The sequence below is a fragment of the Pogonomyrmex barbatus genome, unplaced genomic scaffold, assembly GCF_055798465.1.
Source record: "Pogonomyrmex barbatus isolate J1 unplaced genomic scaffold, ASM5579846v1 scaffold15, whole genome shotgun sequence".
NCBI classification, from domain to species: Eukaryota; Metazoa; Arthropoda; class Insecta; order Hymenoptera; family Formicidae; genus Pogonomyrmex; species Pogonomyrmex barbatus.
Genome location: NW_028297111.1, coordinates 2,990,551 through 3,016,351, shown reverse-complemented (window position 1 = coordinate 3,016,351; position 25,801 = coordinate 2,990,551). Strand labels below are relative to the sequence as shown.

The 25,801-nt window shown below is 33.8% G+C and overlaps 1 protein-coding gene across 3 annotated transcripts in view; it reads right to left on the bottom strand.

Annotated features, from left to right (window-relative positions):
- Nucleotides 1-70: 70 nt before the first annotated feature.
- The window catches only part of LOC105425147 (1-phosphatidylinositol 4,5-bisphosphate phosphodiesterase epsilon-1), a 120,092-nt gene continuing 94,361 nt past the window's right edge, over nt 71-25,801 (bottom strand). For 2 of the 3 annotated variants that reach the window (XM_089073529.1, XM_011635758.2), the window contains 14 exons: nt 25,253-25,448; nt 19,701-19,931; nt 19,007-19,234; nt 13,090-13,547; nt 12,243-12,546; nt 11,878-12,083; nt 11,201-11,499; nt 10,623-10,849; nt 10,005-10,232; nt 9,443-9,667; nt 9,043-9,346; nt 8,081-8,429; nt 7,549-7,872; nt 71-7,285 (listed from right to left, as the gene is read on the bottom strand). In XM_089073529.1, the coding sequence (XP_088929655.1) occupies nt 5,773-7,285; nt 7,549-7,872; nt 8,081-8,429; nt 9,043-9,346; nt 9,443-9,667; nt 10,005-10,232; nt 10,623-10,849; nt 11,201-11,499; nt 11,878-12,083; nt 12,243-12,546; nt 13,090-13,547; nt 19,007-19,234; nt 19,701-19,931; nt 25,253-25,448 (5,092 nt within the window). In that variant the 3' untranslated portion in view covers nt 71-5,772. Of the gene's footprint in view, nt 7,286-7,548; nt 7,873-8,080; nt 8,430-9,042; nt 9,347-9,442; nt 9,668-10,004; nt 10,233-10,622; nt 10,850-11,200; nt 11,500-11,877; nt 12,084-12,242; nt 12,547-13,089; nt 13,548-19,006; nt 19,251-19,700; nt 19,932-25,252; nt 25,449-25,801 lie in introns of those variants that run through there. The other variant, XM_089073530.1, reaches the window with a different exon arrangement.

The following is a 25,801-nucleotide window of genomic DNA, read 5'->3' as shown; positions in this document are numbered from 1 at the left end:
TATATGAGGAAAGGGAAAATTGAAAACACGGAGAGGAAAAGTTTCTCGTCTAAAGAGATAACAACTGCAATTATTTATAAAAATGCTCTTTATGCTTATATATTTACATGTAGATCTTTTTTCTCAACAATGTCAATAATATTAATATATTGTAATGGTAAAACCGCTATAAGTTTCCAATATGGTCGCATGCTTCTTTTTATTTAACAGATAGTACATGCTTTTCTTTGTTTCTCGAAACGAGAACGGAGGCTACTCGAATGTTTACATAATAACGCCAAAGAGAATTCTATTAATGTTAGCGGCTACTCATATAATGCTCGTTCTTTTTTATTTTGTAATAATTGTCATTTAAATGTGACGAAATCCTACGGCATACTGTACGCGCACTAAGAAAGGAGTTTTTTCTGCTTTAGCGATAACATCTTTTTTTACGTTTTGTCTTAGAAGTCTTTCATCGTTTTTCATCTTATTCCTCAAGCATACACGCGGCTTGCATGAAATGCATGAAATACACCTGATGGCACCTTGTTTAATAATACTTTACAATAAAGTTAACAATAAAAAAAAATTTTTTAATCTTAACCAATCTATATCTGAAGAATTTTACAAAAGGTATAATTTTACATGTACATACGACGACAATATTCTCGGAAGTTTATACACTAATTGAAGATTAAAACAAAAAAATGCCATAGACATTAGTAGCAAAATTCTAATTCGGGATTAAACAGAGTAAAATCGATATTTTTAAATAATTAATTAAGATTAAAAATATACATTCTGAAAATACATTAAATGGTAGAGCGTTTTTATTTGTATTTTTCATGCCGTATATATATTTTCTAAGACGATAAATTAATTAATTATTGTATTAAGTATATTAAAAATTATTGAACCAGATAAAGTTTTAGAGAAATAGGCAAGAAACGATTACAACTAACCTGGTTCCTTTCACTCTGATAACTATATTTAGTCACTGTTATTCGGCGATTTAACTAATTGCTGCATTCGTTAACTCGCATATATAATTTTCTTCCGACAATCATAGCGATACGATCTTGCTGACGATGAACCGGAGAAAGCCGTCGACGAGAGATGCGGGCAGCGACCGCTTGCAAGATAAATGCATTATGTATGTAATAAAATTCATAAATACGCAAAACGAGACTTTTCTGTACTTTGCTGTACCTGATCATCGTATCCCGATCAAATTTGATACACCGTGCGAAGTCGGTGCCAGCCCGATTGCATCCGGCAAGAATATACGTCCCTTAATTAGTCGATTACAAATATTAATTAGTCAATTTCATTCTTTCTTTTAATCGTCCCACATTTTATTATCTATCGCATTTTCCTTCATAGTTAACAATTATTTTGCTTTTCTTTCTTCCTTTGGCTCCAAAATACACTATGCAAAAATGCAGCGCACGGCCGATGGCCATTTGGTAACGCGTATGTACGTATATACGATCATATTCATATTCATATGTATTTCGCATGATTTTTTTATATCAATGTAACCAGCTACCAAAGAATTACGGATATGTACAATTAATAGGGATATGCCCGGTAACGCAATAAATCCACCTTAAACGATATACAATTCGTATCACATTTCAGGATAAAAGATATTTATAATTTTGTATATCGCATATTTTGATATACGTTCAATATAGATTTTATATATATATATAAAATCCGAATCTCTCTCTTCAAATTTTCTTTTGTATTACGTGGCACATAAAACTTCAAATAGAATTCTGTCCTAAATTTTGACACGAATTATAGATCATTTAAAGTGAGCTTCGGCATTCATTTGGCCTCTCGTCCGATTTTCTCGAGAATACTCTTCCGTTCGGTAATCCGTTGTTCTGCCCATCTCTCATTCTTCGCGCTTCTTCTTTTCTTCCTCTTTCTTCGTCCAGTCCGATTCGTGTTCTCAACCAACGACGAAGAAAACAAAGAGTCTTAATACTGGTAACGTTTATGTTTAGGATTGGCTCCTGGGAGCTTCCTCGGTAGTGTCTTAATCAGAGTGGTCCCAAAATATTAAGAAGTAATCGTTTCGAATGTGCGCGCCGCTCTTAATGCGATAGTCACCTTTTAAACGTACTTAATACATTTTTTTTTTGAGTCATTCTCGAAAAGGAAGGGGATGACAGAATTGAAAATATTGTCGAGCATGGATGTTGTTGGACACATATAGGACATCATAAGATATAACAACATTGCGTTTATATTGCATTTCCTATATATGATGCTATAAGTATATTTACGCTTTTATTTTCTTCTTTATTTATATTTTACACAAAAAAAATAAATAATTAGTAGATAATATTAAATATTCAATATTCAAAATCAGTTTTGTCCAACAGTAAAAAAATAATACTGACACATAAACAATATAACAATTGTCAATAAATATTTTATGCGTGTCAATGGTGATAATTAATAAAATTGTTAATTAAAATTATTAAACTAAATAATGTAACGTAGACGCACTTGTTGTATCACTCCTCTTATCTGTGATTTTCGAGTTTGAATAAAAATAAAAAAATTCATATAATTTATATAAAAAAATCTAGGCAACTTATATAATCTATATAATTCATAACAGAACATTGAAATTTATAATATCGAAGGTATTCGAAACAAAGTCAAGTTATTAGGTGAATTTATGATCATGATTTTTCTTTACTAAGAGGACTGTGTAAAATCGTAATTTTTTCCATACAATGTCCACGCTTTTGGAGGCGAATTTGTTGGTAATTGCACATCCTTCATTATAATGTCTAGCGGCGGCACAACAACGAAGGTTACAACGGTTGCAATCGAGATGAAACGCTCGATAGACACTGTCCTTTTATCATCGATAATTCTCTTGATAAGGGGGTTTAATCAGAGATCCAAGGAATGTCGAACATTAATTATTAATTACAATAATTAATTAACAATTATTAGTAGCCATTGTTTGTTACTGCTATGTACATAATGTTCTTTGAAGATGCTGCTATATATTAGGTAAATACCGTTGCAGTCAAGTACTTTGATCTAGTTTTTGCTTATCATTTAGTATAAATTATACGCGATAATGAGAGAGTACGAGTGATGCTTGTTGTACTTGTCAAGTTGCGTGATTTCGAGATTTGTTAATCTTCCGCTGTTAATATTTATAGAAAAGTTTAATGTATTCCATACCCTTGTGTAAGATGATCGAAAAACGGAAAACAGAAAAAAGGACAGGAAAAAGAAAGAGAGAAAGAGAAAGAAAACGTTTCTATGATATTTTCCAAAAAAAAGAACAAATTAACAATATATATATATATATATATATATATATATATATATATATATATATATATATCGATTAAAATATAAAAAATTAAATAATATTATAGATAACAGAAAAAATACATTTTTTTAAAATGGAAAATGCTCTTACTTCTCACAATATTGTCAAATGCGTTAATAGATACGATAATTAAATTATATTGCTAATCAATACGATCTACGATTTGTGAAAATACTTTGCGACAATTGCGTCTAATGATATTTGTACATATAGTTAGTTTTTTAAATTTCTTTTTTAATTTAATTTCCCTTTGACCTTAAAACTGTCGTGATTCAATTGAAATATTTTTATCATTCTTTTCACAAGCGACAGATACGATGATCACTTTCAGACTAACCTATATCTTCTTTTTAGAGAAGTTATTTCATCGTATTTTTTCTTTTATTTTTTTATTTTTATTTTTTTTTCATTTAGATATGCATACAAATGTAATTAGTCTGCCTCTCATTTCTTATCTTGTTTATTTTATTCGTTTGATCTCTCATGCGGATATGTAATTTTGTATTTAGGAGAGTTGGAAGATAAGAAAGGAAATGGTATCCAAAAATATACAGAATCTTTAGTGTCGCAAAGTACGATATCAGGGAAGGATATGACTAATGTACTGCATATATTTTTCTCACAGCATTAAAAAATCCCAACGTTTTCATGTCGTACAACTATATGGATTCGCCTAAAAAATCAGTCTGCGGGGCTGTCACGAAAATATAAAATATCTGGAATGATTCGCATGTGGAAGACGGGGCAAGGCTATCTTGCGACCTCATTCATTAACGATATCAGATTCCATATTACTTCTCATTAGTTAATTAATTAACGTTAGCGAAATTATCATAAAATTTTCATAAAATTAGGCTACTGGCTTCAAGTGTACACAACGAACGAAGTTCGTCGACGCACGAACGCCTTGTCATGTGAAAAAATAATTGAATAGAGCGATAGCACGCGATTCGGACGCGATTTTCCATCGACACTCCTTGGTCTCGTATTTACAATCTACGTATATATACGCTCGCTAAAACAGTCAGGAGAGAGGGACGGTAATCGAGAATGCAACACCGATCTACCCTCTAGCGTTAACAATATATAGTAAATACGATCTTTAAGTAGCAACTTCCAATATACATTACGATTCTCTCATTGGATTCTATATTCAAATTCTTTATCACATGGGCGACTAGACGCAAAAAGAAATGATTAACGTTAATAGAACGAACAAACAAAGTGCAATAACAGCGATATACAACTCTATTACAGAGATGTCGCACGAAAGCGTAATACTTGTATCAATGTAAAACTTCAGGTACGACGTAAATGATAAAACCGACACATACAAATGATGAGAAGTCACGTGAAGCCGCGGGACTTCTTTAGATGTACGGTATATCAATTAGACGGAGGCGGGTCCGATATGTTTCAAACGAAAACACGTTCAAATGGGGAAGCACTTCCGATACGTCTAGATATTACGAATGTGTCACGGATCACTTAGACTCGTCGTTTGGCAAAATGTTTAAAGATCGCCCGGTGCGATCTCCTTCTTTTCTTCGTTGTACAAAAATAATAAAATCAGACATGACACGTGGCATTTAATTTCTTTTTTTCGACGCGCCAGCGCGTCTATCGGACGCGGCAGTTCACGGCATCGACTCTAAATATACGAATTTACTGTCACGCGACGAAATCAACACCTAGAATATGATGCTTGGTTTTCATGCAAACTTAGAGGGATTTAAGATTCGCTTTGCCACTTAATGATTGTGCTGCGTCGTTACTTCAGATATACTATACTTTTAAAAATCTTTGAAAATGGCGGCGTAATAATCTCCATCTCGATATTATTCATTTTTCTTGGGAAAATTCGATTCGTCGAGGTTACTTCTTACAGCGATTATGATTATTTCATTTGTCTGATATTTCGCGGAGGATAAATATCACGGAGATAATCGCGTAATAGAATTTAAGAATGTCAATTTATTTTCTAAACCGTTATATTTTCCAAAGAATTATACTCTAAAGAAACTAATTTTTTTTATTTTAAAAGTCATATTTCTTCTCGTATAACGTCATCGTCATCTGATCAATAGCAAAATCGAGTTGTCTGATATTTTTTAATATCGCGATATGGATATTTTACTGTTCTGATCATTTATCTTATTATCCAATTCCAAGATTTACTAATTTGTAACTTTTACGAGCATGACGCTTGTATTGTATTTACTTCCGACAAAATGAAATCTTTTGATCCTCTCAAGCTCTTATTTCGGTTTAAGGTCGCACTTCGACAGGATCGTCGATATCGAAAATGTTTCATGAGATCAGGATTAGATTCTGATTATAATAAATGGACCACAAGCTTACAAGTGGCTTCTCCGAGCGGCGAAGATCGATGATATCGACGTCGCCCTTGATTGCCACTATGATTTCCAGCTCATCAGTTTTCTGAATGAGACCTTCTTTAAATGAAAAGCAGCGTTTAATATGTCAGATTCACGCGTATCTTCCCCATCAGAATGAACTTCTCGTCTACGTCCCGACATCATCAGCCGATGTCTCAGACCTCTAGAAGTGGGATCTGATAATGCTTCCGAAACGGGTACCTTCTCCTTGCTAGATCCTGGCAGAGACACTGATCTGCCCACAGAAAATCCCTTGCTGAGTCGATCAAGAGTTGCGGGCAATAAAGTTCGTCTGGGAATGGCCTGTTCTCTTTCTCTAAGGATAAATCTACCGAGGGTCTTCCAAAAAGCTTGCGTGGTGTAAACATTCTCCTCATCGCTCAACACCCTTAGTTGACGATTTCCGCTCCCGACGGCACCCGCTCCACCCCATTCCAACTCCTCGACCAAAGCAAATTTAGATGGATTTTCCATTCTTCTGGCTTTTATCAGAGCTTGCGCCAGCACGTCCTGCGCTGAGCTGCTTATCGGCACGCGTAAAATCGCATAAGGGATTTCCGGCGAGACGTTATAAATACAGACCAGAAAAGTATCTGCTTCATCCCATATGTGAGTAGATTGGTCCCTCGTGTTGGAATCATTGAGTTTCGAGTGGCCGGCCGTGCTTCTGATAGAAGCGAGCCATGCTCTACTGCTTGGATCGTCGCCCACTCGTTTTAGCAGGAAGCGTCCTTGTCCTTTCCATAAAGCCTGTGCCTGAAGAGGATGTTCCGTAGGATCCAATACACGTTGAGTTGGCAGTTCTTCCTTATCTCTTTTCTCCCATCCACGGGATACTTCCTCTACTAGGATGTACTCGTCCACGTGATCCGGCGAAATTCCGGCCTTCTGCAATGCTTGCAGCATCACTTCTTGTGTAGTACTCTCCTGAGTCACTTTCAGGATGGTATATGGCTCATCTGGTATCACATGGTAAACCATCAGGAAGAACATTCGTCTCTTCAGAGTGACGCCACCCAAAGATCCAGGATCGACGGTACTTAATTTCTCAGGTTCCTTGCTTGATGAGAGACGCTTAGATGACTCCTTGTGATCGCGGCAACACGTGTTATAATCCAAGCTCTCTTCCTCCAACCGAGAATAGATAAAAAGCGTGGAAAGAGCTAGTGGCTTGTTCTTGCAGGATCGTAATCGTACATGTCGATAGCCAGGTCGTAGACACTTTAGCGGTATTACACGTTGCGCGATTACATGATGAGAGCTCGCTTCGATGACACCGAAACGCAGAAAGGCGAGATCCTTGAACATAACTTGAAAGCAGAATTTCTCGTTCCAAATGGGATTCAGTGCATTATTCTGGATCACTTTTGTTTTGTGCTTTGCGCAGTCGATCGGTATACCGACCAATTCAACCTCGACGTACGTACTGGTGACGAAGTTTGTAACCGAAACGTATTGTCCTGAGACTATTGACAGACTCAAATGCGCAGAGTGCAATCCGTCGAATTCTTTATCCCAAGGGTTGAACCGTCTGTCAAAACATTTGATTGTTCAAGAAACTGTTTGAAATAATATACAATAATTTAGAAATAATTCTCTATTTTATTTTTTTTCCAAGATAAAGACATCTTTTCATAGTAAAGATAAATTTTTATAATATAAAATGGATAAAAAAGATTTAAGGATAGTTGTAATTTATAAACTAAATACACTCTCTCTTAAAATACACATATCATGTTCTTATTGTCGCATAATTAGGAAATTGGTGAAACATATGGCAAAATGTGAATTTACCTGTACATCATGTGTCCTTTGTCCCACATTACCGAAGGTTTCCTAACGTAACCGCATTGACCACTTTGCTCGAACATGGCTGCATTCAGATTTAATCCCGCGTCATCGGTCTGATAATTTAATGCGACCATTTGGATTCCGAAAGCCCAAAATATTACAGGATTAAAATTTGTGGAATCAATACGCATCCCCGCGGGATACGTTCGAATGAGTTGAGTCTCTGCATGAGCCAATACGCCCAACGGTTGCTTCCTACAAATCTTCTTCGCCGTGCTCTCATTTAGAGACGAACATTGGAAGCAGGCCGGCATTCCACGAGTAGATCTATAACGTAAATGCAGAAAAATACATTTGTCTTTTGTATTTAATTAGAATTAAACATTTCTAATTATAATATGTAATAATTTTGAAAATGGAAACGTAAAACAAGAGCAAGAGCAACATTAAGTGACCTAAGGAAACGTAATGATAAATAATAGTTTAAAAGTATGTATATGAAAATAAAGAAAATATTTTGCAATGTAAAACTGACCTAAAAATATTATCGATGTTGCTACCGCCGCTCGCGATTGAGGCAGATGTCGAGAGTGATTGTGGCGATCCGGATGAAGAAGCTACGCTACTAGGTCCTATACCAGCGATGCTGTGCCTTTGAACTGGCCCCGTATGTGATTGATGACGTATTTTTCCCATGACGACTGGTGTGGTATTCAGTCCGCGGAATTTAATTGCTTGCAAATAAATGACTAAATCCGATAATTCTTTGGCTATTTGACTGCTCTGTTTCTGTGATTTATCATCCACTCCTGAGTCCGATTTCAAACGACCATGCGGTACTTGATTGCCACCTTGGTATCTCTCATAGCTTGAAATCGAGTTATCTGTAAATTACACGTCAAGTGATTCGCTTCAGTGAGATTGTAATTGCTAATGATTATTATATTTCTTGTAGAACAAGTAGAAAAAAGAAAAATTGGATTTACCATTGTAACTCAAAGAACGGAAATAGGATAAAACAATATATAGTATTCCAGCATATTTAATTTAAACCTTGGTTTCAAAAAAATTGAAAATTTATTAACAGCAAACTTCGATATCTTTTTGGAAAAGAATTAATCTAATTAGTATTATAGACTAGTAGCGTTTTCGACTGCAGTGATTTATGATCGTCGTTTCGATACAATTAATGATCACCGTATGCTTTGGCTTACTATAGTTGTAATTAAACTGATTAAAACATATTTGAATAGTTAGATGCTTAATACTTCAGAAAGACATATTAGAGACATAATTATATAGAAATTATTTCATAGTGACTCTATTAATAATTTAATATTTTTATGCTCTTTTTACACTTTTAATTGAATTGAACTTGAGTTTATGACACATACGCAATTTAATCGATTTTAGATCGATTCAAATTATTATAAAACATTTCCAAAACACTAAAAATTTTCCAAGCACGCTTTAATATCAATAATATATTATTTTTACCATCAATGTTATCATCTTCATCATCGTCCTCTTCATCATCTTCATCTTCGCTGAAATATTCAACAACCGATGTGCTGCTCACGTCGGTTCGCATTTGCTTCATGGAGGATGCGCGATCCGACATGAGCATTTTTCCACGATGACTGAGTGGCGTGTGTGATAAGGGACCAGCAGGATCAACTACCAGTTTCTTATTTTTTATCAAGATTCGATAACGCAGCTGTGAAGGCGAAGGCAGTTGGGGATCATCACTAAAGTCGGACTCGAAGAGAAACTTCGTTACCAATTTTTCACCAAAAACAGACTGAAACAGAGAAGTTGTTTGATTGTAATTTGATGTATGTATAATAAGTAATTATAAAAAAAATAATTTGCTAGACAATTAATTTGACCTTTTTACCTGAAAGATCTGAGCCATGCGAGCTTGCTGACTTGGCGAACAGTGGTTCTCAATGGAAAGGATTACGGGATAAGGGGAGATAACAAAAGCGCTTCGATCAATCGCTTCCACGACCGAGCGGAATGGTATTTTGGTAGTGAAAGTATGACCGTGATAAATCAACGGGGATCCATCATCACCATCCCAACAATCGAGTTCCACGCAGCGACAACCAGTTAAGAGAACCTGGAGATTGTTATGTTGTTATCATGCCATTAGATTTTATTCGAATTAAACACGACTTTAAACGAAAATTTATATTACTCATTTTGTAAAGTAAAAGAATGAATTTTTTAAACTTATACATTTTTTATATTTAGGATATATGTATAAGAAAAGAATTACTTAATAATTTATTTTATATCTCATTAAGTAATAAGAGAGATTATTAATGAATAACAAGAATCAAGTTCAAAATTAATCACGACAAAGCAAACTATGATGTCATAATAAGAATGTTTCATGTCCTGATTTTACAAACTTTATTCATTACATGAATTTATTTTCGAAAGTCATAGCCCACCTGCGAATATAGTTGCACAGAGGACTCTCCTTTGAGCTGATGCCCAGTCAAATATGTGTTGTGAGAGCTGGCAATGTAATATTGCGATAGAGGCTGCTGCATCTCGGTTTCGGACGGTGTCGCATACTCGTTTGGAAAGGCATAATTGTCCTTGTCCATCATATACCGCGCAAAACCCTCGAAAGACAAACACCACTGTGTGCGAAGTGCCGGGTCTGGTTCGTGCCTCTGAAATGAGAGTGAACGGGTCCGCTTGATTGTATTACGTCGGATCGTACATTCATACGCGCGTAGCGCATCGCGATTGCAGTCGTATGAGCATACGGAGAAGTTGGGTCTTCTATTTCCAGATAAGGCAAATTGAAATCACGAGTTCGGTATAACGCAATGAAAGGAAGGATCGTTTATCGTCTTCAACACAAAAGCAGTTTATTCTAGCAGTTCATTCAAGATTGAACGCATCAACACATCAACCGTGTACGACGGTCTAGCGTGCAAAATATATTAGGGGATATTAATCTCCTGTATTACGTGAAAAAAAATTGTCGAAGAAAAATGAAGCAGTTAATCAAACACACATTTTCTCGCTCGCTGATCTCTGACTTCATAAACATTTACCTTGACCAATGCCTTGATCTCCTCGTCGCTCAACTTTTCCTGCTGCCGGGATTCCAAGAATTTCGTGAATGTCGCCAAAGTGATGACTTGAGATTTCGATGTGTCCACGCCGGAACAATTATTGACTATACTTGCCGCCGCGATGGCATCGAAGATCTGTTTCTTTTGCAAGTTACTGCCCGTCTTATATTCGTGACAGTCAATAGAATTGTTTCTCGTCAACAAACCTACCGCATTTAAATATTGATTTTATGTTTTAAACAATACTTGAAAACAATTATTTATATATAAATTGATATAATTATGATATATTATTACAGTTTTATTTTCAACAAATATAGAAAAATGTATTTGAATTATCAAAATTTGATAATTCAAATACATTTTGAATCTTTTTTTCTTTTCATTTCCAATTTATTCAAAATTATTATTTTTAATGTTGAGTTTTCAGTCATATATTTATATTTAAGATAAACTTATCGCATTTTTGTTAACATAATTAAACATAGGGCTTGTCTATACTAAAATTTACTAAAATAAAATTTAATGATTACATTAAGTCTATTTTATCGGCCTACCGATTCTTTGTGGAGTGGCATCGCTAGTCTGTCTGAGCACCACCGGTCGAATATTAAAGTCTCTTAACGATCCATCACTTTGGCTACGACACGTAATCGCTAATTGACCAAACAAATCACGCAAATCTTTCCTGGCTCGTAAGCTGAACGATCGAAAAAGTGCGACAAATTCCACAAAGTTCAATTGAGTCTCGTACATGATCGAAGTAGTGCGCGCTTTCATCTGCCAAGGGGCCTCCAAGCCTCCCGGTATTCCACCGGATCCGTTCTTATCTTTTTCCCTGGCGACACACAGCAAACTACGCGAACGTTATTGCAAGAATAAAAAGAAAATTGATCAATCGTAAAAATAATTTTTTCATGTGAGATTTCTTCGAATCTTTCAAATTGAAATTTTGTTTTTTCTTTTTCTTTTCTTATCTTAGGAATATACTTTTAAGATTTTAAGGTCTTGAAAATATATTACTGAAAAGAGAATTTCTTTTTGCTCTTTAAAAAAAGAAAATTATAAAGATTGCTTATTGTTTTGCATGAGAAAATTCTCTTAAATTTCTGATTTCTTTATATTTAAATAATATTTGTAATTACAATAATTACAAAATTTTTTATTTTCGATCTAAATATAAATATTCTGAAAATCAAGAAGAAGAAAGAGAGTAAATGAGAGAAATATGTACCTTTGAAATGCGGAGTAAGGCAAGTTGGAAGTGAAACGGTCGCCGGAACCGGGCGGGCTACGTGGCGGGATTCGATCACGACTTGCTCTCGGCGACGCTGGTAGGATTCTCGTTAAGGACTCTCTGCTTCCCGCGATATGACGTAAAGGTGTTGCACATAATCCTCCATCCGAAGAGGAGGAATCGTACTGTTTTATACTCAAATCCTAAATTAAACATCAAGATTAACTTTAAGTTATATTTACTGAAAATGATTGTACGTGAGGTGCGATTTTTCTTTTTTTTATTCGCAACTATATTTGTTCTAAGTCTAATCTTTATTGTAATTTTTATTGTAAAAGATACGAGACGAGCCTCGTGCGAACCTTAGTTAAAGCATGAATGTTGCCAATTGATTTTGTCTTTTTGCCTTTAACGTTTCGTCTTCGTAGAGTGCTACTGCTCGTTGGTGACAGCGTGCCGATACTTTCTGTCATAGACCAGTCACGACCGCCAAAAACGCGAATAGCATCGGCTGTCGTCGGCTGTTCCAAACCTTCCATCGGCTGTTCCAAATAGGAAAAGTACAATTGAAGATATTTTTCTTTCAACCAGCGTGATCTACGATCTGTTAACTGTTGTTGACGTTTGAGGCCTCGCAATATCCAGCACAATCCCATATACCATATTCTGAAAATGAAGCAACGTACATAAATTACATAATTTATATATCTCAGCGGTACGTAATTTAGCAATAAATCATAAATTAGAGGGAATTGTTAGCATCGCGTAAAATATATACGGAATGTTTGTTATTATTAATATACCACTGCTCGTAATAATATATTATGAACATATTAATATATTATTAATGATATGTTATCCAATCCAATCCTCTAGGAAGTATATCAATGAATTTACGTAGTAATTTTTTTACAAATGCTTTAAAATGTACGGCACAAATAACACACAAAAGTATAATTAATAAATTGAAAAGAAATATCCGTGAAATAATCTTGGATATGTAAACTGAGATTTTTCTTTATTTTTCCAAAAAATGAAATTAAAGAAACACACGTTTGGTATGTAATATTCTCAATTTTGCATATACATATAAAGTAAAAATAAATTTTAATTTTTAAATCGAATTGTGCATGACATGAAATATTGCAAAGCGTGACACACGTCACATTTTTTTACATTAATAACTGTATAGTGATAATTAATACGTACTTGCTAAGAGCGGGAGGACAAAGTAGGAAGATCAGTCGATTATCCGGAAGATTGGAGCCATACATGAGGCCGATGCAGCAGTCGGAGCCAGGTAGGCCATATCTCTTGCAGATGCTCCTGAGATCAGCCTCTCGATCGCGGTCGCAACAGCCAATCATTATCTCCTTCACCGATCCCAGGTCAAGGTATCCCTCTTCTAAAGTGACAGAAGCGCAGTCAGCCTGCTGCTGCGTATATCTGCCAACTAGGCCCGCTGGTATCGCGTCCTCCGGATTCGCGCTCAGCGAAAACTCTGTGAAAGCGGTACCACCAACTTGCGCCGTTTTCAGGGGACTCCAGGGTGGCTTTTCCCACACGAAGGTGCTACAGGCGCGATCGACACGCGCAAATACCAATGCTGTCCTCGAGGTACCACTCTCACAGTCCCAATGCACTAAAGTCGTGCCATGATGCAGCACCTAAAACACAATTTTTAGAAAATATAAGTAATCGTGTATATAATTTTTTAAATTAATTTTTCAATTTTCGAGTTTTATATTATATTAAAAAAAATTATAAAACCCAAATTTTTTAAAAGAGGGCAGAAAAATTTCGCTTTAAATAAAAAAAAATTACTCTAAAGCAATTTAACTTTAATTTTGCCAAAATTTTATTTTCAGTTTTAGTATAGTTAATTTTTTCAACTTAATTATATTTTGTTGCTACACACATACGTGCGTGCACGCACATACGCGAAATATCTTACGTATTATTTTTGATTTTGGATAAAATTCTAGCATCTTTACGTATCATTTAGTTTTTGCAATTATTATACCTTTAAATATATTAATAACTAAATATGCGTCATTAAATTTCTATCAAAATCTTTTTGCTTTTTGAAAAAATTTTTACTTTTTTATATGAAGATTATCATTTAATATACATGTATATTTTCAATCGAGATTGTGTTATAATATAACATATAAAAGCTTTTGGCATTTTGCATATATTATGCATTTCGTCGCTAATTAATATTATAGAAATGATATAGTGTAAATACAATATAAAAAATATTAATATATAAAGTATAATTCGTATAATTCCGATTTTGCTCAAAATATTGCCCTGCCGATCTACAGTAGTTACAACAATCGTGTTATTGGATTATCCTGATAATATCATTGTTTGAAAAGAAAACAGAGTAGATATTGTTGTAAATATAAATATATTAATTTCGCACACGCAGAAGGCATTTTCGCTACTACGAGGTCATTTTCGCAATTGCGCCGCACTAAGTACTCTATGCTTCCACAAAGTACTAGACTCCGTGAGTGCATTTATAACACTGATGGGGCTCGTAATGCACTTATAATGGCGTTTACGTGGTCGTCTCTAAGCGCAATGTACAGACAGATATTTATTGCGCGTACGCTCGCATATGTACGAATTTGCGTATTTGACTCGAGTTATTTATCGATGATACAAGGACAAAAGAGAGAGGTAGTTATTCGAATCCATAATTTTTCACGAAATGTACAATTTCGCGAAGAAGATATGTATATTAATATCGAAATACCGAGTATTGAAATAATAATGTGAGTTTAATATTCTAGAACGTATTTTATATGCAAATGTCGCATTTCCGCATTGTCGAGTATAGAGATAGAAGTTAATTTTGTACGTCGACACAAGGATAACTTCAATTCACTTTCAATTAGTTTCCATTATTCACTAGTATTAGAGCGAGATCAAATGAAGAACAGGAATTTAATTAATTTATTTAATCAACATTTATTTACATCGGAATGTTAATACGGTTGTCGTCTATTTTTCTATTTTTATAGCCACATCCAAATCCACATCGTTGAGGTTTCTCACGTTTGAACACCCGACATACTATCCATTCCATTAAAAAATATCATTTTCATTTTATCGCCAGAAAACTGCAGTTTTTATGATGGCTTGTTCAAAAGTGCTAATTTCATCGCATTTCGAAGTTCAACGTCTGTCATTTAATTTTTATGATACTTTCAATACGACGAGAATTTATTACTGACTGAATATAGACTCAAAATGAAGTAAAATTTTCGTTAAGAAATATAAAGACACTTTAAATTATAAATATATAATAAAATCTTATGTTAATTAAATTTATTTTAATTATATTTAAATGACCTTATTAACATTAATAACACATTAATTACATTAATTCAATTAAAAAATTAGAAAGAAATGTTTAATTCAAAATGATAAAAAGTTAAAGATTGAATTTTTTAAAATAAAGAAAGATAGTTTTAAATTAAACATTTTTTTCTAAATTTTTAATTAATGTAATTGTTCGAATTAATGTAATTAATACGTTATTAATATTAATAAGCTCATTTAAATATAATTAAACATAAAATTTCATATATATACGTAAATATAGTCAAATAAATAAATAAATAAATATAAATAAATAAATATATATTTATTTATATTTATTGATAGATTATTAGTAAATCAGACATTTATTGGTAGGTTATTGGTAGATCCAGATTAATTATTTCTTTATAAGAAATTACCTCCGTAAAGATATCAAAATAGAGAAGAAGTCGTATAGTTTTTTTAAAAATTCTTCTGAAATAAATATATTTCTCACTTGACATACTAATCATTGCGTGTCATCGCGTGTTATGTATCCTTCGAGAACGTTCTGTGGCGGCAAAGAAAAATTCATGATGTATCGATCGCGACGGAATTTCATGACGGGAGGCTAACGAATTTTATTCGTTATAAACCATTTTTTTTTCGACAAATACATCGTGTCCCATTTTTTCTCTTGCCACTCAATTAACGCTGACAATTGGTGGCTCGAAAAGGATGACCTGGTTTTGCGTGCTGCATTACAACGTTTTTTCCCATCGGTCCTCTTGATTCGTTTGCCGCAGAGAGAGAGAGAGAGAGAGAGAGAGAGAGAGAGAGAGAGAGAGAGAGAGAGAGAGAGAGAGAATACTCTTTTCCTTTCCTGCTCGTCCTCCTGCATATTTCTTTCTAATTTCTGCGAGACATGCCGCGGGTGCGAGAATAAGGCTAGTCCCTTTGAAATCTTTTTGACGTGTAGCAAGCTATGTGCTGACGATATCTTTTATCTCACTGGTGCAACGCCGCAGTAGAAATGTCGACATTGATATCGCGATATTGTCCGATGATAAGAAGATGCTTTATACTATATAAAGATATATGCTTGCCAGTGTCGCAAAATCTCGATATTTCTTAATAAAATTCAATATAAATTATATAAATATAAGTTATTTATCTTATCTATTATCTATTATCTCGATATCTAGCTAAATATCTTAAAGAAATCGTAAACATAACAAATATGGAAAGATATTCGCATAAAAATCTTTTCTATACTTCTTTTGTGATTTATGTAGCTTAAATGGAAAACTGCAGATCTAAGAATTTCTAGATCGCTCGCTTTGCTTGACTACGATATCAAAGAAAAAATGCGTGAATGTTTATTTAAATTTCAAAGACACCTTTGGAATTCCTTAGCAAAATAGGAATTTGTTAGCGTCACATTTGAATATGATGATGCTGTAAAAAAAAATCTAAATCATATTTTAAATCGTTTTTACAATTTCTTCTTCATATTTTTTTTTTTTCTTCTTTTTCCTGGCATTGATCAATACATACATTTTATATGTAGCTACAATTTTCACTCGTATAAACTAAATGTCTTATCTTTTATTTGAATAATACTTTAAATTCAAAATGATATTTTTGAACGATAATATTTTTTTGAATTATTAGATCCTAATCATTTAAATGGGATACTAAAGATTATAATGTGCAAAGATGTTAAAATATATTTCTGAATTTTCTGTTAGCTATGATTAATAACAAACATAAATATTGTAGCATAAATAAGTTTAAATAAACAAAAGTTCTCGAGACGAGAAGGAACTCTGTTGAATATGAGATTGTCTTTCGCCTGTACTTGAATTTTTATCTCTCGGATGTTTCTTCCGTTATGATACATTAAATTCACATTCACGTTGGAACTTACCGACTTGAAATAGGAAAACTGTTATTCATTTTGGATGAAACAAAAAAGATGTAAAATTCTGATATGGATATTTTCCTTTAATGTCATGATATATAATTGTTTTGTATTATTTCTTTGAAAAGTAGTAGTCTAAAAAAATATTGCGACAAGAGACAATTACAAATCAATGACGAAAAAAATTTTAGAGATATATAAATGTTTGGAAGTAACTGGTTCCATGTGCATAAATAATAAACAACATATTAACGGTTATTTAACATTAAGTTTAAAAATTAATTGCTGTTATTTAACATTTATATTTTTATCGTCACACTACATGTAAATGATGTGATGATAAAAAAGATAGTTCGACATTCCTTAAAAAATTTACGTCACGAAAGTTGTTTCGACATTTCTCTATATTTTATTTTAACATGTTGATCTGAAGCATGATATTTTTTTCGTAATACGATAATATTATTTAAGCATCGCATTTAAACATTATGTTTATCGTCTAATAATTTTTGCATAAATATATAAATATAATAAATAATTACTAATAATGTCTAGTAGTGTTTATATTACCAGATAACACAGATTGTAGAAAAATCATATGTTTGACTTCCCAATGTGCGGCCTATAACTGTGCTAGGATGAAAAACTGCGCCCTGGCGTCGCACTGCAATGTGTAACAAATCCTGCATGTCCAATATTTGCACTTCACGTGTAGTATTGTGATGTCACGTATACAATTGGCAGTTTCGTTTTGTATGGCGCAATATCTCTCAATCCTCCAAAACAATCTCAATGATCTCAGACGAAATCTCCTCCATTCTTCTCTCTCTCTTTCTCTCTCTCTCTGCTGTATCTCTTTCCATTTATGTGTGTGTGTGTGTGTGTGTGTGTGTGTGTGTGTATGCGTGTGTGTGTGCGTGCGTGCGTGCGTGCGTGCGTGCGTGCGTGCGTACGCGCGCGCGCGCGCGCGCGTGTGTGGTGTGTGTGTGTGTGTGTGTGTGTGTGTGTGTGTGTGTGTGTGTGTGTGTGTGTGTGTGTGTGTGTGTGTGTGTGTGTCAATGAATAATCCGGATGCTAGAGAGCAAATGTTATGCACATTATCACAGAGCGGAAATTATATTGCGTTGCAACTTTCATAACATTACCAATTATTAATTATGTCAAATTTAATTAAATTTCAATACAGGCATTTTTCATGCGCTTTGAACAGATGTAAGAAGTATGTAGGTATTGTTTTGTATATAATTATTGCTTTTAATTCTATGAATATTTTTCAACATTTTGATTAATTAGAATTTAAAAACTTCGTCTTTTTTCAATATGTAATGTCAGAAAAATTCATAATTTATTTTTAAAAACTTTTTTTTTCTTCGAGTAATCCATTTAATAGGATCTGAGTCAGCCGGATGAAATTTAAAGGATGTTTTAATAATTATTTAGATAAAATATTGATCTTTTGCCATTATATGTAATTGTATTAATTATTTTTATCGATTTATTTTTAAAATAAAACTACAATAATGATTATTTGAATCTGAAAGTCTATTTGACATGTAATTCATGAAAATGTAATTCATATAATTGTTACATGAAATAGATAAAATGAGGAAATGATGAAATGATAAAATGATAAAATAATAAAATGATGAAATGATGAAACGATGCAACAATGAAATGATGAAATGATGGAATAATGGAACGATGGAACGATGGAATGATGGAACGATGGAACGATGGAATAATGAAACGATGGAATGATGAAATGATGGCATGGTGGAATGGTGGAATGATGAAATGATGAAATAGATAATATGAGATTTCATTTCGATACAATATCTATGATTTTGTATGAAATATGTATTTGTCTGCGGAATGCAACGCATGACATACCTGCAGAAGATGAAGATCCATGCCAGTATGTGGCGCTGCAACGGGAAACAAAGCAACTCCGTGGTCGATTTTGAGCGGCTGCACGGGCTTGTAGGAGTCCAAATCAAGATGATAGTCATTCTCGTCACATTCCTCTGCCATGTAGGTTTGCTCGATCGCAGTCGTATGAACGCTTAAGGTATGATGAAGGGAACCAGTAGTCGCATCTCTGCCACGAGCATGTCGATGCTTACGAAAAAATATTCTTTCTTAAACTTATTTACCAACAAATTATTTAAATATTTATGCGCGTTGAAAAAGAAACATTTCCAACGATATTAATGATCGTCCTCGTTCAAATATAATTACTTTTACATTAATACAATTTAGTTATACACTTTTAGTCCAATTTACGTCAGATAATTTACGTCAGATTTCAGAATTCTATTTATAATTTTATATGCCATTTGTTTTAACATTTATTTAATATATATTCTTATTTTAATATATATTCTGATTATGAAATGTTTTTATTACATAGTATATGAAGTTATAAACAAAATTCTATCCTAAATTTTAAAATTATAGATTACATAAGATAGATTTAACATGGTAACTATTTAAAGCGAGACGTTAACTTCATCGATTTAAGTTGTGTTTTCTTCACTTGTAGATATGTTAAAGTATAACGAGGATCAAACGTAAAGCGTCTTACTTTGTGGAACAGTGCGACTTTGTCGAGAACGGAGTTTGTATCATGGACTGTAATGGGGTTTTCCGGTTTGTTCAAGGAGGTGCTCCTCGAACTCCATCCTGACGGTGTCTCTGTGTTACTCTCGACGGCGATTCTGGCGGCCGGCGCAGAGGAAGGCACATGTTCTTGAGGTTCGCTCTCCTTAACGCTACCACGTGGTGACTCGCGATTTTCCTTGAAATCGGGTTGGGGCTAAAACATACCGAACCAACGATTCTTTAAAAATCATGATTGAGTTCATTCATACAAAGATTTTTATGACGGTAAAAATCTCAGTTCAAATCATGATCTGTGTAATTACACATTTATGCAATGCAAATAAAATATATAAAGATTAAAATAAATAATAAAAATCCATCATATATATATGTATAATCATATCAGCATAAGTAGTTTTAATAACATATTATTAGTATCTCATATATAGTACGTGATATGTAGAACAAAATCGGAAAATTGCTAAAAGTAAATAGTTGTTATTTTGTAATAAAAAAATAAAACGAATTAGATAATATATTGTAATTTTATTTTTATCAGCATGTGATACAAAAAATTTCGTCGAGATTCGTATGCTTTGCTGAAAAAAGAAAGCAATAGTGTGAAACTTCAATTGTTTATTCAAAATGTTTGTTACATATAAACGCAACGATACTTTGAAAGAATTGCTTGCAACAAGATATTGTTCATTTTGAGGGTATAGATTCGATAATCCGAGTAATGAAGTTATCTTTGTTCCTCGAAGAGGGACTTGGCTTTCGAAATGAGAATCAATAGTTTACTTGCTTTCGAAATACAATCTCGAAACACATTCTCTCATGTTCATCAACAGGAACATTGAACGGCTCTTTTAAATCTCTTGATGACCAGTATCACTCAGTATATAAAAGGCTCTTTCACGAGTGTAAATTTCTCGGCATTCTCGTAAATATAAGTGACACTAAGGAACTGGAAAAATAGCAGTTCTTATTTTTAATTTCTCTCATGAAATTTCTCTGCTATTTCTGATATGTATAAATATGTACGTTGAGATATAAATTACACAATAAAAATAATTTAATTAGTGAATTGAATAATACATTAAATGAATATCTAACTTTGACCGATATTGACCGATTTAATATTGAAAATTATTTATTTTGTAATATTGAATAACAGTGTTTTTAATATTCAAAATAAATAATTAATGATTATTTTTTAATATTAAATAAGGATAAATCAAATTACCGGCATCCTCTTATATGTCGGTTGTAATTTATTAAAAAAAAAGAAATATATATTCTTTCTAATACACACACACACACACACACACACACACACACACACACACACACACACACACACACACACACACACACACACACACACACACACACACACACACACACACACACACCACACACCACACACACACCACACACACACACACACACCACACACACACCACACACCACACACACACACACACACACACACACACACACACACACACACACACACACACACACACACACACACATATATATATATTGAGAAAGATATTTTAAAATTATGTCTTCTGTTATCCTTTTTGTGGTGAGGTGCATAAATCGGCTTAATACAAATTATACATACAAATAATCGCTCGGAAGCTCCGTAAGCTAGAAGCGCGCCGGCAGCAAGAACTTTAATGCGGCTTATAATTAACTGTTATCCGATAACCTTAATCTATCTCACGGATATATATCGAGCTATCGTTCGATGACGCGGCGTCATAAGGTAATGCTGTTTCACTTTATCGCGCTGTGTTACCCGCCGATCGATCCACCGTCGGACGGCATCCAAAGCCACTAAGTCGCGCGATCCAAATTGCAAACGTGCTGAAATACACATGAACGTAATTCTATCGGCAAAATGATTCAGATACATATTGATTGAGTTTGCAGATAAGAAATTAAATGTTTGAATGTTAATTTCGTATTTTCATAAACGTGGAGACCCTAATTCGTCATGTGATGAAATATGATATTGTTTCAATCGAAAATCGAACTGTTTGCAAAGAGGAAAAGTACAACTCAGGAAAATTAACATTTCAACAAAGATAAAAATCAAAAAATCCTGAATGGGAAATCGTATAAAAACTTTTACTTTAAGAAAACCTAATTTAAGGGGGAGAAATGTTAATTTAGTATGTTAATTTAGTCTGCTTGTTTCAAAGTAAGGCACTTTTTTTATAAATGTTACATCTTTACATAAAAAAATTTTTCTTATATTTAAAATAAACAAAAAGGTTGTTTCTTTTTTAATTAAAAATAAGTCTCTTTCTTTTTCCCCTTTTCTCTCTCTCTCCCTCCCTCCCTCCCGCCCTCCTCCCCCCCCTCTCTCTCTCTCTCTTTCTCTCTCTCTTTCTCTCTCTCTACTTACATATAACTTTTAAATACCTTTTACATCCATGTTTAATCAAAATTTTTGAATTTAAAATAACTAATTTGAAATATGATCAACTAAATATACATATAAATAATTATTTTAATTAAAATACATATAAAATAATTATTTTAATTAAAATAATCTTTTTTCCCAGAATTTACAACAAGAGATAATATTTGTACTTTTTCTATGCATCAATATTTCAATCGCGATAGGATAATATCGCTACAGTAAACTGAAAAAATTCCTGTTACTTTATCTCTCTCTAATTAACGTATATATAGATTTTCTCGTATTTAATTTTTATTTTCTCTCTCTCTCTCTATATATATATATATATATATATATATATATATGTGTGTGTGTGTGTTTAAAATTTTCTTCTTAACATGAGTAATGATATGAACAGCGATGTAAGGATCGATAACATCGATAACATTTGATCTTTTGAAGTTTAAAGCTCAGGACTATCCGCAGCGGACGTGATGCCGAACGAACAAAGTGACTTTCACGGTGTGTGCTAACCTCATTATCCTTCCCTCCTGTTTCCCTCCACAGAAATGTACCCAAAGGGTGTACGTGACAATGAGAGAAGACCGGTAATATGAAGAGCGGGATAACAGAACGACGCATAACGCAGGTTTAGTGCCTGGCGAATCTCATGCCAATGTCGATTCGGAATTCCATTTGCAAATCGCGACATCCCGCACCGTGGATACATTCGGTTTGGCAGATTACACCTTCCAGAGAGAGAGAGAGAGAGAGAGAGAGAGAGAGAGAGAGAGAGAGAGAGAGAGAGAGGGGGGAGGGGGAGGAGCAATGACAACGAGATATGCCGCGTCTTCAATAATCTCAAGGCAAAGCGCGTCGTTTACTTTACTCCCATAATGTCAATCGACGTCGAATTCATTTGAATATAATTAGCAATCAACATTAAGAGACATGAACGCTTGAATGATCACGCTGCAGATTGCTTAATGTCGCACATATACAGATATTGTTCCACAAATCTAAAATACATCCCAAAATGTTTTTCGTATTTTCATCATTGTGTAATTGTGCGTAATTTCTTTACATTCTATATATTTATGCATACGTTTATGTTGAAAAAGTAAAAATTCTCGCTATGTATTGGTAGATTAACAAGTAGATAATATATTTTTACAACATATGGCTTTTATTTTATCTGAGAGAGAATTGTAACTGTTTAACATTAAGATATATGAGACAAAGATCGCAAATATAAATAAAACGGATATAAAATAAATATATAATTTAATAAATATATAATTTATTTTGTTGTATATAACGAGGTTATTGAATAACAATTAAGTATTGTATAAATAACGACTGTATTTATTATTTCACTTTAGATGATCACATCAGAATTCTGAATAGAAATGTGTTTTGAATATGTGTCTAAAATATGTAAAATATCTTTCATATTGCGCGGCATTCATAGAAATTCTACTCAAAATTCTAACACAAACTAAAGTGTATTTTACCTTAATAACGTGTAAAGTTTTGTCCACATTCTTCATTTATCTTTTTGAAACGATCGCTTTACAACGTCATTCCACGCGGACGAAGAGTCTAATTACAAATTCGTAGTGCCGAATACATGCTTGGTTTTAACAACTGGCTTACTTATCGCATTCCTTAATGCGATTTAAGTTTCACAGGCTACTCTTGGAAGCAGTGATTTTCGTTGCGGCCACTTTTAACGTTCTCTTAAACAACGAATAACGTGACGCTGTAAAATGCTAGGAAGACGCAACCGTTTTGTTCCCCGATGACGATCGTTAGCGACAAGAGCAAGTAGTTTCCGCCGGCCTACAACCATCGTAGCTGCTGGAGGCCGATAGAAACCCCTTTTCTTGTCGCTTTTACGACGCTGCTTTCACTTCGGTCCTCTTCTGCCGCTATTCTTCGTGAAATTTCGTAGAAAAATTTCGATGTTCATTTCTGATTTGCGCTTGAAATCATTTCGCTTGAAACGCAAACGGTTTTTTTCCTCCACAATTCCCAGAGACTGCATCGGTTCTGATAATTTAAATAACAACAGTAACAACAAAATTACTACGTAATACACAAACAATTATTTCACAGTAAACCATCTGTTATTAAAAATATATTTTAATGAAAGATCTTTCTGATGCGTTTTTAGTAGCTGGTATTCAGTTTCAGTTTTATAGTTTTGAAACTATTTTTTTCGAATAAGCTTTTAGCAAATTTAGATTAGCGTATTTTAAACCGTGGAGTAAATTTCCTAATTTGCTCTAATTTCCTATCAGTTTCCTTTCTTTAAATGAATTCGCCGCAACATCAAAGTTCTCTATCTTTTGAACATGCTAATCTTGGTGAAGGGACGAAGTAAATTTGCCGTATCACTGACCATCCCTCGTTCCCTCGGTTACTCTCTGCAGCTCCACTTGCGATACGATCGGGAGAGACATGACGGATATCACCGGTGAACTTTATTGGCCGTTTGCCAAAACGTACTCGAAAGTGTTCAATTACTTGTGGGCATTCTCCTCGACTCAGCTTTTTTCTCGTCGTATCGTGTTCCATCCGCTTGAACGTCCGATAAAGAGAGACAAACTTATTTGACGAAAAGTTGTGTTAGGGCATGCGCACAATGGAGGAAATATTAGGAATAGAAATAAATATTAAATTTTTAGAAATAAGAATTCAGAATAAAAATTAAACGTAACGCACGATAAATACAAGTAAGTATAAGATATGACTATATTTTATACTTATTCGTATTCATTGTGCGTTACGTTTGGTTTTGATTCCGAATTTTTCATCCTATCTAAATAAGTAGTCTTATGCTCGGCGCACGTACGAATCTTGAGTCTCACCTCACGTTGACAGTAATCTTCATGGATAGAAAGAGATATTCCAAAATAATGCGGTTGAGGAAAAGCGAAGGAAGATATGTAACATTTAACATTGCTTACTTGTGATCAAATACAAATGAGATGTCGATTTATTGAAGCGCGAAACATTTCGTGCAAACATTTTTTTTTTTTACAATTTAAAATGTACACAAAATGTATGATACCCTACGATAGCGATAGCGGTGAAGTGCTTTTAGCGTTTACCTTTGTTTCGCACGCGATAACTTCCCGCAGCTCACGCAGGAAGGCCCCGAAGAATGGCACCACCGGGCATTCCGGCATCGCGAGAGCGCGACCAAGCGCACGCTCGTATTCGGAAGACAAAAGGGCGGAGGAGAGATATTCCATGACCGGTATGGGCTCATTTACGCTGTGCCAAAACGGCTTCAGCTTATTGGACCTGCAATCCAAACAACAAATTGTTCACAATTGGAGACTTTCAGATTCGACTTAGTATCAGATAAACCGCTGACAAAAATCCATATAATGTTTTTTCTCATGTAACATGTGACTCGTTAGAACGTTAAGAGGCTAATACTTTGAAATGATAATTTAAAATTTTTATTTTTATTAAATTAAGCAGAATTATTGGTTTTGCAAAGCGTATAAATAGAATTTACCGAATCATAGGTCAAAAAAATTGCTGTTACTTAAATGGGATTCAACACTTTAATGAAATAAACCAATTAGAATAACATTTAGTAATTCCTACTACTATCTTAATCTTATGCACCAACATTATACAGTGGTTTA